Here is an 18157-nt window from a genome sequence, read left to right on the forward strand (position 1 = left end):
TTGAAGATCTGAGAAAGTTGTGGGATGAGGGGGTTGTAGTGTTTGATGCGTTTTGTAAGGAGATGTTCGAAATGCGTGCAATGTTTTTTTGTACCATTAATGACTTTCCAGCATATGGGAATCTCAGCGGTTACAGTGTTAAGGGTCATCATGCATGCCCCATCCATGAAGAAAACACAAGTTACATACAACTTAAACATGGGAGAAAAATAGTCTACAGTAGGCATCACCGCTTTCTAACACCCAATTATCCTTACAAACGACTGAAAAAAGCTTTTAATGGAAGTCAAGAGCATGATATTGCGCCGATACCGTTGACTGGTGAGCAGGTATATCAGCGGGTTCAACACCAGAATACTGTATTTGGGAAGACCCAAAAGAAGGATAAAAGTCAGAGTTGCATATGGAAGAAGAGGTCCATTTTCTTTGATCTTTCGTACTGGTGTGATCTTGACGTTAGACATTGTATTGATGTTATGCATGTGGAGAAAAATGTTTGTGACAGTGTGATTGGGACGCTCCTTAACATTCAAGGCAAGACGAATGATGGCTTGAATACCCGTCAAGAACAAGTTGATATGGGTATACGATCACAGTTGCATCCAAGGTCTAATGGGAAGAAAATTTACTTACCCCCAGCCTGCCATACTTTGTCCAAGAAGGAGAAGATAAGTTTTTGTCAGTGTCTTCGTCGGGTGAAGGTTCCAAAAGGATACTCTTCAAATATTAAGAGCCTTGTGCAGTTAAAGGAGCTTAAGCTTGTAGGGTTAAAGTCTCACGATTGTCACGTGCTCATGCAACAATTGTTAGCCGTGGCTATACGAGACATCTTGCCAAACAAAGTCAGGTTAGCGATAACTCGGCTGTGCTTTTTCTTCCATGCTATATGTAGCAAAGTCATTGATCCTGTCAAGTTTGATGAGTTGGAAAATGAGGCCGCAATTATACTGTGCCAATTGGAGATGTATTTTCCCCCTACTTTCTTTGACATCATGATTCACTTAATTGTGCATCTGGTCAGAGAAATCAAATGTTGTGATCCTGTTTATCTACGTGGATGTACCCGGTTGAGCGATACATGAGGATCTTAAAAGGGTATACAAAGAATCTATATCATCCATAAGCATCTATTGTTGAGAGGTACATTGCAGAAGAAGCCATTGAATTTTGTTCAGAATACTTAGAGAAGGTTAAACCTGTTGGGCTTCCTGAGTCTCGGCATGATGACAGAGTGGGTGGTAAGGGTTCAAGAGGACTGCATGTGATCACTCCAAGTGTAGAAGATTTGTTACAAGCTCACTTGTATGTCTTGAACAACAGTAATGAAGTTTTGCCATACATAGTTAAGCATGAAGCTTTAGTCAAACAGAATAATCCGAACATGTCAAAGAATTGGGTTTTGAAAAGGCATAACAAGACTTCTTGTGATTGGTTTAAAGATACAATCTTTGCAGATGAGAATGCTTCAGAAACATTAAGAAAGCTAGCAGATGGGCCTAAAAGAAATGTTATAACCTGGCAAGGATACGACATAAACAGGTATTCATTTTACACAAAAGCACAAGATGACAAAAGTACAATGCAGAATAGCGGGGTCACCCTAAGGGCTGAATCTCAACACTTTGCAAGTGTCAATGACGCCAATCCCTGTGTAGCTTCCATCCCTTACTTTGGGTTCATTGATGAAATTTGGGAGCATAACTATGTGAAATTTACGGTATGTGTTTTCAAATGTAAATGGGTTGACAGAAACACTAGTGTACGCACCGATGATATACGATTTACATTGGTAGACCTAAAGAAACTTGGTTACCACAATGACCCTTTCATCATGGCAGAACAAGCTAGACAAGTATTTTACGTGCAAGACCCTTGTGATGAAAGGTGGTGCATGGTTCCGCAGGGCAAAACAATTGGTGTTAATGTAGAAGATGATGATTCATACATGGACACCTATGTTAGTCCTTTGACCGCTCAAATCACTCCTAACATTGTCGGAGAAGAAGAAGCTGACGATGTTCATGCTAATCAAAATGATCATGATGAAGGAGAATTGATTAACATCGTCTAATGTAATTTTCTGCAGAAACAGAGGTCACCAAAGCAAGTAAGTGATAGCTACATTTTTTTTCTGATTGAGGCATCGATATTTTCTTTTAAATGGTATCCTTGGTTTCACCTTTGCTTTTGTAAACTACACTGTAATTTACAAAACAAAAGTTGAAAGGAAAGATATTGAGCTGGTAGACGAGGAAGAAGCACAGATTGGTGTTGATCGTTCTAGTGCAACCTCTGATAAATCTGAGATTTATAAGGAGGAAGCACGAAATGCAACACAGAAGCATAAACCAAAGAGGGTGGAGAGTGTCAATGCTGATGCAAAAGCCTTTGGTGATCACTGGAAAATTCATATTGCTCTATGCATTCTGAAGCTGAACCACTAGAACATATGAAGGAAATAGATACAGGCCATCAAAGTGTGTCATTGGAGAATAAGACAGGAGATTCAACTGTGCTGAAGATAGGAAATTTGGCTAAATTTGTGATAAAACAAGACATGAAGGGAAGAAGGCATAAATATGGGTTTAACAACAACAAACGTGAGAAGGCAAAGAAGAAAAGGGTGGTGGATGATGAAACTGGCGACAAACATCAGCTGGATGAAGTCCTAAGGATGCCATGTACATGTGTATTTCTGAAGATATAGTATTTATATTCCATCAAGCATACATTGACTATTGATTACATGTAATAGACTCTTTATAACACGGTTGCCCCAAATCACAATTAAAAAGCACAACTAAATCACTTTCAGGGCACCCCTTTTGACCCTCCCAAAGTCATGGATGATGCTTTATTTCTTGCTTGGTCTTGGTTAAAAGCTAGTGAGAAAGGTTTCAATACTTTATTTAAACATTGGTCTACCAATCTTTCGGAGTCCTTTGGTTAATTTGTCTTGTCTCTTTCAGTGGTGGGGTTTTGTTGGGTTTTATGTTTTTGGAAGGTGGCACCTTGGGTGCCTTGTATCTGATCTCCTCAGTACCTTTGGTACTGTTATGTTTTATTAATAATATTATACTTTTGCCTTCCAAAAAAAAAAAACTTATGACTGATCCTCTTTTGATTAATCCTATTTTGTATGTTGTTGTATGTTATTGTATAAAAGATCATGGGTTCTCCACCTGCCTCCACTCCTCCTCCTCCTTTGGACGCATCGGCTTCGCCGTCTATTGTGAAGCGGACACGCAAAGCCTCACGTCTACGATCATTGTCCACTAGACCACCTGGTGCTGAGAGACCAGTGGTGCATGTTGATCCTGCTACCGGGAAGGCCGACAGTCCCCTCAGGAAGAAATTAAGAACATATTTGGGGATTGTGGTGTGTGATAAGGTGGATGTCACCTACGAGAACTGGAAGGAGGTCCCTACTGCTTAGAAGGACCTGATTTGGGAGGATATTCAGGTATTTTTCTTTTCTTATTTGATTTTGTTTAATTAATAGCCAAAAAATACATTATTGTAACAAATAAACTTTATTTGATGTTGTCAGGCGGAATTTCATATCCAAGAGGCTTCTGATAGTAGGACGAAAAGGAAGTTACTGCAGACCGTGGGGGAGAGATGGAGGCAGTTTAAATCAGACCTCACGAGGAAATGGGCCCTTGCAGCCGATCAGGACAGTGTCGAGGACACTGTCTGTGAGAAATACGGCATCAGCAAGGAAAAGTGGGCCCAGTTTTGCCAGACTCGCAGACATCCTTCTTGGGAGGTATGTTCCTTGCCATTTAAGTTGTTTTTCAAAAAACATGATGTTTTTATACTTTATTCTACCAATTTCAAACATTATAGTTTAATTTTTTCAGGATGTGCGCAAGAAGGCACAGGCCATCCAGAAGCAGAATACTGCCCCCCACGTTTTGTCTCATGGGGGTTATGATTATTTGGAGCAGAAGCTCCTGGCTAAGAAGACGAAGAAGAAGCTGGAGGAAGCTGCACAGTCAGGAAGTGTTGATGGCGTCATCGACCCTCCATCCCCGGTCAGACGCCATGTGAAGTGGAAGATGGCCCGCACGAAGAAAACGGGGGAGATGACGACTGAGGCCGCAAAGGAAATCGCTGATAAGATTGTAAGTCATTTTCAACTAACCATTACAATTATATTTCAATATTTTGTGAATGCCATGTACCACTGTGTGTTTTCTGTGCATGATTCCTTTGAGGAGCAGGCCACACAGAATCGTTCGTCCCCCATGGACATCAGGATGTTCTCGTCACTACTATTGGACGTCATGAGCACCCTGGACGTGTCTGTGCTGCTAAAGTCGGTGTCACCATCAAGCAATACTTTGGATCGGCTCCACGGACCTCTCACAGCGCTTCCTCTCTGCCTCTTGACGAATTGCAGCAGCTGACCCAGCAAATCAGGGACCAGCTAAAGGAGTCCATCATAGAGAAAGTGACGAGCCAGGTCATGGCATCCTTCAGCCACATGCAATCCTAGCTTCAGTTGCAGATGCAATCTCAGGGACTTGCAGTGCCTCCTAAGCCTCTAGTTGGTCCCTTCGATCCTCGAGTGAGCATAAAGGGGAGTTGTGTTGATCCCTCAGGAAATGATCCTGAGACTGGTGACTCTGACCGGTGCGGCTTGTACATAGAAGCAAATCCTGCCCGCCTAGTTGCCATGGGGAGAGTTTATGAGGGATCCACTGTTGTTCATAACACTCCTTTGTTGCCTGGCCAAGTAAAGGTGAGTGTGGAGGAGGTTACAGTGCAGATGCTCCAGTTCCTGTACCCAATGATGAGGTTTCCTTAGTGGGGCAGACACTTCACACCTTCCTTGCTTGACCGACACATCTGGTCAAGTCTTTATCACGGCAGGTACTTATTGTCCTTACTATATGTTTCTTCTTTTTAAATTAATTCATTAAGCGTGCCTCAAATTAGGCTATTTAACTTTGTTTCATGAACAGGTAGTTGTGTCTCCGTCAAAACCACCTTCGAAGCTCGATCCGGAGGTTGATGATCCGCTTTATCTGATGACATTGACCATCTCAGAGCTTTTCTTGAGGCCTTATTAGGTTAGATGGGATGCCACCGTGTTCGGGGTCTTTAATCCAGATTTCCCCCTCTATATAAAGCCCAAAGACCTCTTCAAAATCGCACACGGTTGTGGATTCTGTAAGTCATTTTATATTACTTTTAATTACCTAAGTTATTGCTTTCAATTCATAAATATTTAACTTTGACTTAACATAAACAGGCATCTCACTGAAACATGTATGCGAGTGGGGAATTCTGATATTTATGGATTCCTCGAGCCACAGTCCATTCATTGGTCTAGGCAATCGCAGTTTGAGTCTGAAAGTTACATAAAGAGTTGGATGCAGAGTTCACAACGCAATGTCTATCTTGGAGCCTACCTAAATGGGTAAGTCACAAAATAACTAAATTTAATTAATGTTTACTAATGTACTAACCCATTTTAGGTTCCACTGCAGCGGACACTGGCAGATGGTGGTCATCCTGCCCAAGGAACACCTTGTTGTCTAGTTTTGTTCATTGCATAACAGGCCAGACAACTACCTTAAGGGGATTATTAATAGGTTAGTGTTTTTTTCAATACATTTGCATTGTAATACCTCAACGTACAACACCAGTTTTTAATTGTTACTCATCTGGAACAGTGCTTTAAAAGGTCTTGATGATGCTCCACAGCCTAAATCAAAGGCTTCTGCTAGGTGGATTGTCGTCAAGGTACGTCATTTACATAAAACTTCCACTTATATATATTTTTTTATGTGTCTGTACACTAGTTGTTTAATTAATATCCAAATTTCATTATGTATTTAGTGTAATAGATAAAAAGGAAGTACTGAGTGCGGCTACTATGTGATGCACTGGATGTTAACATTGATACATTCAACATTGGCACTTTCAACATCGGTTTTAGAACCGATGTAGAATGTTCTAAATAACCGATGTTGAAAGCGTATTTTCTAATAGTGGAGATAGAGGAAGAACTCAAGAATATTACAAAAGGTTAGTGTGATTTTCTTTAAAATCAATACTTTTGCTTAAGTGTCTCATGTTTTGATATGGTTTTAAAAGGCAATTTAATTCCATGTATTCAAGAGATATTTTGTTCTTTTAGAAACACATGTATAATTTGAGGTGTATTTAATTTTACTTGACTTTATTGATTATGTAAGAAATTCTGGAAGAGTTGAAAATTAAAATTAAGGGTTTCCTTTCCCTCTTTGACTACAGGCGATCCACCTCAACGGGAGAGAAGTGAAAAAATCGGCATAAAGAAAAAGTTCAAGAAAATGGCACAAGGTTAGTGTGTATTTCTTTGAAAACAAGTTTATAATATCTTAAAAAATATTCTACTATATAAAATGTACATAGTTGGTGTAAAATATTTTTCTACATACATCTCTAATAATAAGATTTTGTCATTTTTAGTAACAAATCTATTCACTTATAAATATAATATATGAGTAGTTTGTTTAAAATTATTTGTTGAAATAAAAGCTCATTTTAATAAAATAAGTAATTTTTATATTTTTAGTATAAATTCTATCTATTATGTATGAAAACGTTCATATAAGAGACACTTATTTTAAAATTATTTTTTAAAGTTTAAACAAATTCACTTTCTTATATATATTTGTGTAAAAATATTTTACACACAAGGGGCTACATAAAGTGAGAATAGTATTTGTAATAAGAAGATAAGAGAAGTAAATTTTGATTATATAATCATGTACGTGGATAATTCTGATTATATAATCTCTTAAAAAGTTATGTCACATTATGTTTAATCTTAATATTGCATGATTTCATCCGATACTTAATTAATCATGATTATCTCACTTTCTCATAATAAAAGTCCCTTCAATTCACTCTATATACTCACATATGACCATATATGTATAAATTTAACCCGTAAAAATAATCTCTACTACCATGACAGGGTTTAGCATGCACTGTTTAAGGCTGCTTGCGACAAGTCACAACTTAAATATGTTAAGTTTCTGCAGTGTTTTTTTTACCTATACATTTAAAAAGCGTTAGAACTCAATAGTACCAATTATCATTCATCAAAGTAGTTAATAAAATAATACACTAGATACTCAACTAGTTAATTATGCACTCAACCTTTCACATTATGTTATCCCCACTTTTCTTACGAGATTATGTTATCCACTCTTACTTATAAGGATTATAATGAGTTTTTCCCTAAGGTCCTAAGGTGAAATTCCTCCCATGATATGGCCATTTCTTTGTGCACTTCAAAATTCAGAACGGAAGGAGACCAGAAGGAGATTTTCATTCACCTTTCCCCTTAATCCAGCCCAAGTTCTAATGTGATAAATAATTCTAGTTTAAGCACATCATGTTATCATTTTCAGTAAAATAGAAAATAGAAGACAAAAAAAGAAAAATCACCTCCACTTGTTTAACAGACTAACATTATGATTTTCAAACTTAAGTACATGACAGCATAATCAAAGACTAACATCCAAGTTAAATTTATTGATTATAGAGAAGCAACTAAAGGCAAATGCATTTAAGATGCTACCTGTAGGTGTGATAGGTCACAAACAATTTCAATATTGTCGGGATCAATTCTCAGTGCCTTTCGATAGCACTTGATCGTCTCCCAGTATTCTCTCTCTGACCGATAAAGGAGACCATAAACATTGCAGCAAACATGACTTTTAAGGTCATTTTGTACCAGAACAAAAATCAAAGCTGGATCATTTGATAGACAACTATTGTAAGATTGATAAACTAGTTCGTAAGCTTCAGACTTATGGTCCATGCAATTTAATGTCAAACCCTTCATCAATAAAGTTTCTATCATCTAGAAACTGGAACGGACACATAAATAAAAATTATGACCAAAGAAATAAAATATGCTGCAAATAAGAAATAATAGATAGAAAATGGGGAAGGGGGGAGGGGCTAACATTGCATTTCTTGCATGACTTAAACAATTAAGAAGGGAAATAAGATGACCCCTGGCCATAAGGAAAAACTTAGAAAATTGTCACCAAAATAATAAAGTATACCTCCATGGTCGGGAAAGTTTTTCAAAATTACATCAGCTGCTTTGAGACCCTTTTTATATCGTTTGGTTTCATATGATTTCTGCAGTTAAGGAAAATAACTGAATATCCTAATTTTCCTTTGGTCCTAGATTTGCGGAACTGAAAGAAAGTAGCTCCTATGGGAAAACAAAGAGCACAGTGAAGGAAAATAACCCAATTTTCTATCTCCCTCTTTCACTATCCTTATGTCTCTCTCTACTCCTGCTTTGCCTTCGCGTTGCCCAGTATCTATCTCCACTTCTGCTCCTTTTTCTACGTTTTACTCTACTCCCACTTCATCTTCTACTTCTATCGTTGTCCCTATCCCTGCTCGAAACCCTAGACTCGAAAGAAGGCTTTTCTTGAGATTGTCGTGGATGGATTGGAGCTGCACTTGCTTCTTCAACTCGGAGGAGGCTTTGACGAATTTGGAGAGGAAGGAAGAGGAGGGATTTGGAACATCATCCTTTGGTGCTGAAGAGGAAAAGCGGAGACCCAGCTTGAACCATGCAGCTCTCTCGCCTTTACAGGTCAGCTCATTGTAGTTCGGCACTGCTTTTTCTTCCTCCATCTCTAAACTTCACTTTTCAATTTCATTCTTCATCCATCTCAACCCAACTAACATCCCTTCACACTCCATGAAATGTAAGGAAAGACAATAGAGTTAGACCACAGAAAACGTAAAATAAAAATAACAGTTAAAATTGTGAAGAAATCACGAAGCGGAGAATGAAATCAACAAGGTACCTAAGAAGCAGGAGGGAAGGTGGAATGTCAAGAAGAAGAAGAAGAGACAGAAAACAGTTAGCTCCAGCGATGAATGAATAAACCCAAGAGATTAGTGAGAATGGTGCATGTGCAAGTGCAGAGAGTGTGTGTGAGTGGGTTTTCTTTTCTTCTTCTTCTTCTCAGCTTTCTTCCTCTCTCTTGATGTCGAGGTAAAGTACGGAGGCACGTGACAGAGTTCCAGCAGGCTAGCTAGGGTTTTAATTTTTTTCATCGGAATTAAGATGATTTTTCACTAAAACTCGTCTTAAATTTTATTAGCCATAACATTCTAAGGCGGTTTTCAATAATCATCTTAGAATGTGTGTTGTAACAGGCATTTTCATTACAATAATTACAATAATGCCACAAGATCATTTTCTAAGGCGGTCCACTTAGAACCATCATAGGATAGGTGTCGTAGAAACTTATATTTCTAGTAGTGCTTCCACTCCCTTCTTTGAAATCAAGCTTCTCAAACACTTCTAGAATCAAATTCATCAATTATTACAAATTAAAATGTTTCCATCCACTTCATTGTTCTCCCTTGTTACTTAGAGAAATTAATGATTTGGTCTTGATCTAATATAGTGGTATAAGGTACCCAACATATAATGCGTAGGAGCCAAATAGTAATAATAGTAAAATTGTGTAATAAGATACTTTATCTATGTTTTAGTTTGGTTTCTTATGTTTAAAAAGTTTCACTTTAGTCTCTTGTTCTCTTTTCACTCTCATTTTTTATTTGATCCTCACAAACCTCACTTGGAGACATAGGTGTAAGGGTAACCTTTTTCCCTTTATGTCCCAATGAAAATTTGTTTGTGACACCATTATGGAGAACATCCTTATCATACTGCCATGGCCTTCCACGTAAGAGATTGCTAGCCTCCATAGGGACTACATCAAACAGTATCTCATCAACATATTTTCCAATGGAAAATCATATCAAAACTTTTATATCTACAACTAGCTCCCTATTCTCACTCAACCATTGTAGTTTGTAAGGCCGAGGGTGAAGGAAATTTTTCAAAGCAAACTTTTCTATCAGTCTTTGGCTTGCTACATAAGTACAATTTCCCCCATCAATAATCAAAGAGCATATTTTCCCCATGACCATACACCTAGTATGTAAAATGTTCTCCCTTTGTGTTTCATCTCAATCCTTACACACACTCCCCATTAACCTCCTAACCATCAAAAGAAAACTTTTCAAGGGTTGTACATCACATTGACTTTCACTCTCAGTAGAAGAACCAGAAGAGCCTGAAAAAGATGCACTAGTAATAACCCCATAACCCACCACAGCCATTGTCCTTTTGTTAGGACATTGGGAGACAATATGACCCTTTCCCAAACACTTAAAACATTTAATGGAACTCGCTTTTGATGAAGTGGGAGTAGGGTTAGAATTATTTTTACCAAGGGAAGAACCTTTTCATGAGATTTCAATGAAGATCCTCTATTCTTCTTGCATGTTTGCTTCCTCTTTACTTGTTGTTCCACCTTGATAGCTTGATGAATGAGATCCTTCAGAGAGGCATAGTGGTGCAACTCTACAATGTCTTGGATCTCCCTATTGAGACCATGCAAATACCTTGCCATGGTGGCCTCTTGAGACTTTATCTCTTCATTGTAGTTCTAGCAAGCAAAGACTTGCTCAACCTTCATCTCCCACTCAAGATACACTTTCGGATCACGAGTCCCTTTAAAAGTACGGATCCTCACCTTTACTCCATCAATCCCATCCTCTCTTTGCCTACCTCCATATCTTCTATGACTTCTTCTCTCCCTATACCTCTCATTCCTCCATCCTGGCCCGTCCTCTTCATACCCGTCATCTTCTCCATGAGAATAATTAGATGATTTACCTCTCTTCTTTGCTCTATATTTTCAATCTCAAAGTGTCCAAATGTAATTTAATTTACCCCAAGTGATATGTAAAAAGCAAGACAAACATATGAATAAAATGGGTTTGAAAAAGGAGATGAAGGAGAAAGTTAATCTCTGTTGACATATATATATATATATTGTAATCTTTTAGGATTGCATCCACTAAGGTGCAACTTGTACTTAGGAACTACGCATATCTAAATTACTGATAATAACAAATTATTAAGATCATTACAATTAATTAAAAAATTTCATATCATATTTTTTATAAATAAAAATTTGTCACCTACCACCAACATCATCACCATCATTGTCACCGGTGGTGATGATGATGGTAATGTTGATGACAACAACAATTATTGAAGTGATAATATTGGTGGAGATAATAATATATTTTGTTCTTAAGAGAAAATTATGATATCAAAAATATAAATTAATGATAATTACGTGAATTCTTTTGGCGTTGTTCTTTAATTTCATGAAATCTAAAGTCTTATGTTGATAATTTATGATGATCTTTATCAAGATGAAACTCTAATTAATTTTGATTAAAAAAAAATATTTCATAGATTATTATTAGGATAAAACTTTAATTTTAATTCAAGAACCATACAAAAACACTTAATGAACTACGTCTAAATTATATTATCTTTATTATTAGGCCAATTGATAAACTTTGATACGAAAGCAGGGTAAGTTATAATAGTTTTAAGTTAATTTTACCTATGCGATTTATGTACCACAGGTTCTAATTGTGTGAATTAGGTTGTCTAGTATCATAATTGTATGAATTTTCTCCCTCCACCAGTCAATAATAAAAATTTAATATATTTTTCTGACCTGCTACTACATGATGACATGTAAATGCCATGACAATTGACCTATATTACTTGATATTTATATTGTTGTGACTTAATTAAACTTTTGATCTCTTTGCTATTGCAATAATGAATTTCCAAAAGAGCAAATAAGTTGTGTCAATATATACTAGTTTTTGATCCGTGTAATGCACTGGATAAACAAGTTTGGTTGAGTAGTGATAGGATGATTTTGTATTAAATAATATAGTTTTAGAGCAAAAACCTGCTAAATTTTTTTTTGTAGAACTATTTATGTTGGCATATGATAAGTAAAACTTTAAAAGAATAATTCAAATTAATAAAAGGTTGATAACGCGTGTTATTGTTAATGTAGCAATTATTGTTGTTACAAAATGGTTTAAATTAATGTACGTAATTTGTCAAAAGAAATATATCATTTTTCAATGATTCTTTATACGTCTCATTCACTTGATAAAAGGAAATAAAGATAAAAATAATTCAACAATATATGATTTTATATGCAAGAATATTTGATAAACTATATTTTGAATTGTAACAAAATGAAAACTTTTGTTACAATATGTTTATTGGTAGCAAAGATGTTTAAATTTCAATATCATGTTGCATTTCTCTATCAATTTGAAACTATAACTTAATGTTGAATGTTACACAACTTAAGAAAAATAGAAATACAATGGTAATAAATATTGAAATATTATACTTGATAGACATTTGATTCCCAAACATAATCTCTCAATTGGGTGGCATTTAGTCTAGTGTTATTTCACAAGCCAGAAAATTAGTCTATATTTCTGAATAGCATATTGGGAAGATTAATCTTAAATGCAATAATTGAATAATTATGTTTTCATCATATAAAATATATTTTGTATGACTTTTATAGCTTTAGTTTGGTAGGTTGGAAGGTCACGTTTAAATGGCTAATAAAAATGCTAATGTTGAACATATTCCTTTAGCAATAAAAAATAATTTGATATTAGAAAAGACCAGAAATATATCATAATATGATTAAAGAAATAAAAAAAATATAATTAAATTCGTGATATACCATATACCTACATATTCAAAAGACGCATAAAAGTAAAATTTTGTGTAATTTTTTCCTTCAAAAGATGATGCTACACCTACCATTGTATTTCAACGGGTGCAAAATGAATTGGGTGAAAAAAGTATAATCATGATTGGTTACATGAATTGCTTTTGTATTTATAATCACGATCGGTTTTTTCAATCAATCAATTTCTATTAATACAAGCATATTGAATTTTTTTTCCATTCAATTCCTCATCAAAGCTACAAAATATATTTCCGCAACTACCCACATATTCTTTCTTTTGTATATCAATCAACCTGCGTTATAGCCAGATAATTAAGGAATGCTTGGTCACTATAGAGATTTCAGGCAATATATCAATTGATTGACATACACTTTTAATATCAATTAATTTGATTATTAAAAGGAACTAAATTTATGCATAAAAATAAAAGTATTAATTAATGATGTAATTAAGAGATGCTTGAATATTACAAGAGTTAAGTGACTTTTTTTTTTGTTGAAGTTAAGCATTTATATGATTAATGAGTATTATTAAATAATAAAAAAATTATTTAAATTATCTCTTAAAAGAAGACAGTTAGTCATGAAGACACAAATTCTTTATCATAATGAACACATAACTTCTAGTTTTTTATTTTCAGCATCTAGTTTTAAGAGAAGTATTTGATCATCGTCTAATTATCTTTTACTAAAATACATTCTCAATTATTTTAATATTTATTATGATCAACATCTCATTATATGTAGCTAGGATGACGTTCAAATAGTGTGCAATACACTTGGTCAATTGTGTTTTAAACATTTATTGTTTTTTATTACACTTTAATATAAATTTATTATGAAAACATAAAAATTAATGTGATTTGTATTTTATAGAAAAATATTTATCACTTAGTTCCAAATTTCATTTAATAAGTGACTATTAATATACTTTCTTTTATGATCATCACAGAACATTTATTTTATTATATTTTAAACTATGAATAAATTAAGAATGTATTTAATTATTGCTTCTTTGGCTTTTTTGGGATTCAGATTTGAGAAGAAAACAGTCCATACCAAAATCCCTAAATCAAATGGTCGAAGAAGAATCTGGACTACCTATAGTCAATTTGCATGCATCTCATTGTGCAGTCATGAACTTAGGGCTCCAATTTTTATTTATTTATATTCAGTAGTTTTGGAAGGATTGAAAAATAAAATTATGGATTTTCTTTCCCCATATGACTGCAGGTGATCCACCCCAGCAGAAGACAAGTCAAGGAAATGAGAAAAAGAAAGAAGATGAGAATATTACTCAAGGTTAGTGTGATTTTTCTAAAATCAATTAATTTGCTTAAGTGTTTTATGTTTACATATGGTTTCAAAAGGTAGCTGAATTCTATGCATTCAAGCGATATTTCTCTCTTTTACAAACATAGTTATAATTTGATGTGTATTTAGTTTTAATTGATTTTATTGATTATCGAAGTAATTTTGAAAGAAGTGAAAAATAAAATTAAGGGTTTCCCTTCTCTCGATCTCATTACAGGCGATCCACCTCAAGAGGAGAGAAGTCTAAGAATCAAGATAGAGGAAGAACTCAAGAATATTACAGAAGGTTAGTGTGATTTTCTTTGAAATCATCACATCACTTTTCTTTCATTATATTTTCAACTATGAAGAAATTAAGAGTGTGTTTAATTATTATTTCTTTGGCTATTTTGGGATTCAGATTTGATTTCTTTTAATGTGTCCGCTTTTATTAAAAAAAATGGTTATAAATTATATTTTTGCAACATAGTTTATAGGCACATTAGACAACATTGAAAGTTTTTTTCATTGTGAAATTCCTGTTTGAGAAGAAAACAGTCCATACCAAAATCCCTAAATAAAATGGCGGAAGAAGAATCTGGACTACCTACAGTCAATTTGCATCCATCTCATTGTGCAGTGATGAACTTAGGGCACCAATTTTTTTATATTTACTTAATTTAAGAAGGATTGAAAAATAAAATTAAGGGCTTTCTTTCCTCATGATTACAGGTGATCCACCTAAACAGAAGAGAAGTCAAGGAAATGAGAAAAAGACAGAAGACGACAATATTACTCAAGGTTAGTGTGATTTTTCCTAAATCAATTATTTTCCTTAAGTGTTTTATGTTTTCATGTGGTAACTCAAAGAGAACAATGGAGATAAATCCAACTTAGGTATCTGGTATAAATAAATAAAGAAACATTTTGAAAAGAAAATCCTCAATTTAGTCTTTTAAGGTTACATGTTTTATCACATGTTACTTTCTGAAAATATTTAGTGACTACATTATTTCTTCAAAGATTTTTCTGTCATAATTTGTAGTTTTCAAAAGTTTTTCTCCACAATGATTAAATTAATTTCACATTTAAGCCATTCTACCCCTACTATCATGTGTATATCAGCATGCATTGTTTTATGCCTACTTGATGATTTTCCATTCTTTGTTGTGTAATAATATTGTCACATAACTAGTTCACAATTTTACACCATTATGGGAGTGAACATATTTTAGCTAGTTTCATTTTTTACCATAATTCTTGGCTTGAAAATATGTTCATGATCAAATAAACAGGGCCATCAAAACGAAGAAAGCAATTTAGGGTTGGAGATGATGGTAAAATATTATTTGATGAAGAAGAGCTCAAAATGATCCTAGATTTTAAGAGAGGTGAGGACTATATTGAGGTTCTTTGTGGCGCTACAAACAAAAACTATGGAGATTATGTTGGAAGGCTAAAAATTAATAACGAAGGTCAATATTTCATCACTTGTGAGTGTTGCCTTAAGTGTCCCTTGGGTAAGTTTCCACTTCAATTTCTCAATTTTTTTAATTTTGCAATAGTATAATTGATCTCTAATGTTTCAAGCAAGTATTTTTGTTTTGTATTGTTATAATTGTACAATAAAAAAATGGTGGAACAGGAACTGCAGAATCTGTTGATCTTTTTTAGAGCCTTATTTTTGTTATTTAAAATAGGTTAAATAATAGTTTTATTTTGTAATTTGGAAAAAACAAATAAATAGCAGATATATAGATTTAATTTTATCAAAAAAAATATCAGTGAGACAGAATCACTATTTCTTTTCATTATATTTTATTGCAATATAAATTATTATTATAAATATAATTTCGATCCTATGCATTATTTGTTGGTGGAAACGAGGGAGAACACTGAAGTTGGTGGAAACATGTTTGTTTGTAATAATCAGTGAATGTCACTCTAGAAGAATTTGAGAAACATGCTTTAAGGGAAAGGAGCGGAAGGTGGAAGAGAAACATCTGGGTTCATTGTGAAGACGAAGACAAAGTTCCACTCTGGAAGACACCTCTGCTAAAGTATTACACACACCAGGCAAATGTGGCTAACCGGAAAGACTCTGCAATGAGGAAACAAAACTTTCACAGGGATGAGTTCCTACGTTGCACAACATGCGGGAAGGAGCGCAGGTTCCATCTCAAGAGCAGACCAGACATTAAGAACTACCATGATGCTTCAAACAACAAATGCTGGACTTGTTCTCTTTGGCCTTATCAAAAGTAAGTTGCTCAATCCCAACTCAAGCTATATGATATTCAAGTTCATGCATGATTAGTATTTTCTTGTGAGCGTAGTTGGTACTTAGTCTTGCAAAATACATTATATGCTGAAAAAGATACTGGGGACTCACGATGTGTCAATAAGAGCTAGAGAGACAAAAAGGATGAGCGATAATTGATATTTTACTAAAAATCACAAATACCTTCAACTAGAGACAATCCAGCTTTAGTAAGGTAGGATAATTGATTATTGCAACAACGTTCTTTTTCCAAGTAATTAACAACATCAACATACCTATAACATAGATTTAAGACCACTTGTTATGAACAACTTTATGTCAGATTGTCATCCATGGACTCAGAGATGGAGAGATAAATGACCGATGTGATTAATGGTATGATATGAAAGAATGATAAAGAGAAATCAAGGTGTATGTACAATTTGAGTGTCCAAATATTGGGACTCTTGTATGTTAGCTAAGGGGCAAGCCAAACCGTATATAGATTGAAAAGTGACTCACGCTAGCTTATATTGCATACAGTAAACTTGAATAATATAAGAAGCTATATTCTAGTTGAGAGATCTGCTCAAATATCAATTCTAATTAATCATGTGAAAATTTTCATTTTTCAGAATAACATGCAATGATGATGAAGAGATATCAAGTCTGAAAGCAAGCAGCGGCTGTTCTCGTTCTTCAACTTGCCAAGGCTGCTCAACTTCTTACTGTGAAGGGTGCATAAAGTGCCACTTTGAGGATTGCAATTGCCAAGAATGCAGAGACTTTATGCTAAATGCTAAACCTTAACTAGGCTCTTCAAAGTGCCATTTCTTAATTGACTCATTTGGCACCTACATGAAGACATGAAAACTATATGATGTTGCGGAGAAACTTTGGACCTCTTTATTACTGTTTAAGAAAGCTGTGACTTTTTTTCTTTTCCTTTGGAGAACTTCTAGATGGTACCATCTTGGTCTTTGATATGATCAACTCAGATCTAGTTCTCTTTGAATAATATTGAGCTTGAAATGGTACTCAACTTAAAGTTTTTTTTTACATTATGTTTTTATACTACAGTGTTTTGGAGGTGGATTGACGCTTATGCCTACAGCTGTTTCTGATCGTCTAGGATGATTAATTTATGTAACACTGCAAAAAAATTATAGCATTGTGTAGGAAATAACACATAGACTAGTGGTATAAGGGGGCAATTTTCACCTATCAAACTAGCTTTTAGGAGTTGAGTAAGACCTAGACCTGAATGCTAATATGGCTTCAAAATAAGGGTTGTTGTTGGCCTATTGGGTCACATGTTATCAGGCTGTTATCAAACCTCCCAAAGATGCCTAATCCTGCAAAGTTCATAACTGAGACGTCCATCTCCCGACTTGCAGGGGTGACATCAACTAACTGGTAGTATGGTGAAAATATAAGTGACGACAATCCTTACCTTGAGTTAGTTTTTACAATTATGTCCAAACCTAAATTCTATAGATTGTGACTGCATCTCCATCGAGGTTGTTAATTGAAGCTTGAGATTTTCTGCATTCCCATTGAGTTCAAACTCAGAATTACATCATAATAAAGGGGAAACAAAGCACGTGTAAATGGAGGCGTTGGCATTGAATGCGAGTTGCTGGTACAAGATGTTGTGGGTTAGGGTGAGGAAGGGACGGTGAGGCTTTAGGGTGGGAGGACCTGTGGCGGTGACTATGTGATTTTGGGTTCGGTGGCTGGAGTATCGAAGTGAGCCTGATCATGAAATGTGGAGAGATTCTTACCTAATTAGGGTTCATGACATTGAGAGAAGAATGAGGCAGCTAGAGGGCAAGAGACTATGTGTTTTAGAAAATTTGACAACATTAGGTTTTTTTTAACCATTGTTAACGCACGTCAACCGACATCAGTTTTGGTCAAAAATGAAGTTAAGGGATACACACAAGATCGG

General features: G+C 34.9%; 1 protein-coding gene across 1 annotated transcript; it reads left to right on the forward strand.

The window, feature by feature from the left end:
• Positions 1-13876: 13876 nt before the first annotated feature.
• LOC114416221 (protein ULTRAPETALA 2-like) lies at positions 13877-17016 on the forward strand. Its single transcript, XM_028381092.1, has 4 exons — positions 13877-13955; positions 14679-14747; positions 15880-16207; positions 16842-17016. The coding sequence occupies exons 1-4, from the start codon at positions 13877-13879 to the stop codon at positions 17014-17016; spliced, it is 651 nt and encodes a 216-aa protein (XP_028236893.1).
• Positions 17017-18157: the final 1141 nt, after the last annotated feature.

The sequence above is a fragment of the Glycine soja genome, chromosome 6 (genome assembly GCF_004193775.1).
Source record: "Glycine soja cultivar W05 chromosome 6, ASM419377v2, whole genome shotgun sequence".
NCBI lineage: Eukaryota > Viridiplantae > Streptophyta > Magnoliopsida > Fabales > Fabaceae > Glycine > Glycine soja.

Coding starts and splice junctions, on each gene's coding strand:
- LOC114416221 (XM_028381092.1), top strand. CDS start 13,877: ATGACTGCAGGTGATCCACCCCAGCAGAAGACAAGTCAAGGAAATGAG. Junction 13,956..14,678: donor AGATGAGAATATTACTCAAG/GTTAGTGTGATT, acceptor TCATGATTACAG/GTGATCCACCTAAACAGAAG. Junction 16,208..16,841: donor TCTCTTTGGCCTTATCAAAA/GTAAGTTGCTCA, acceptor TTCATTTTTCAG/AATAACATGCAATGATGATG.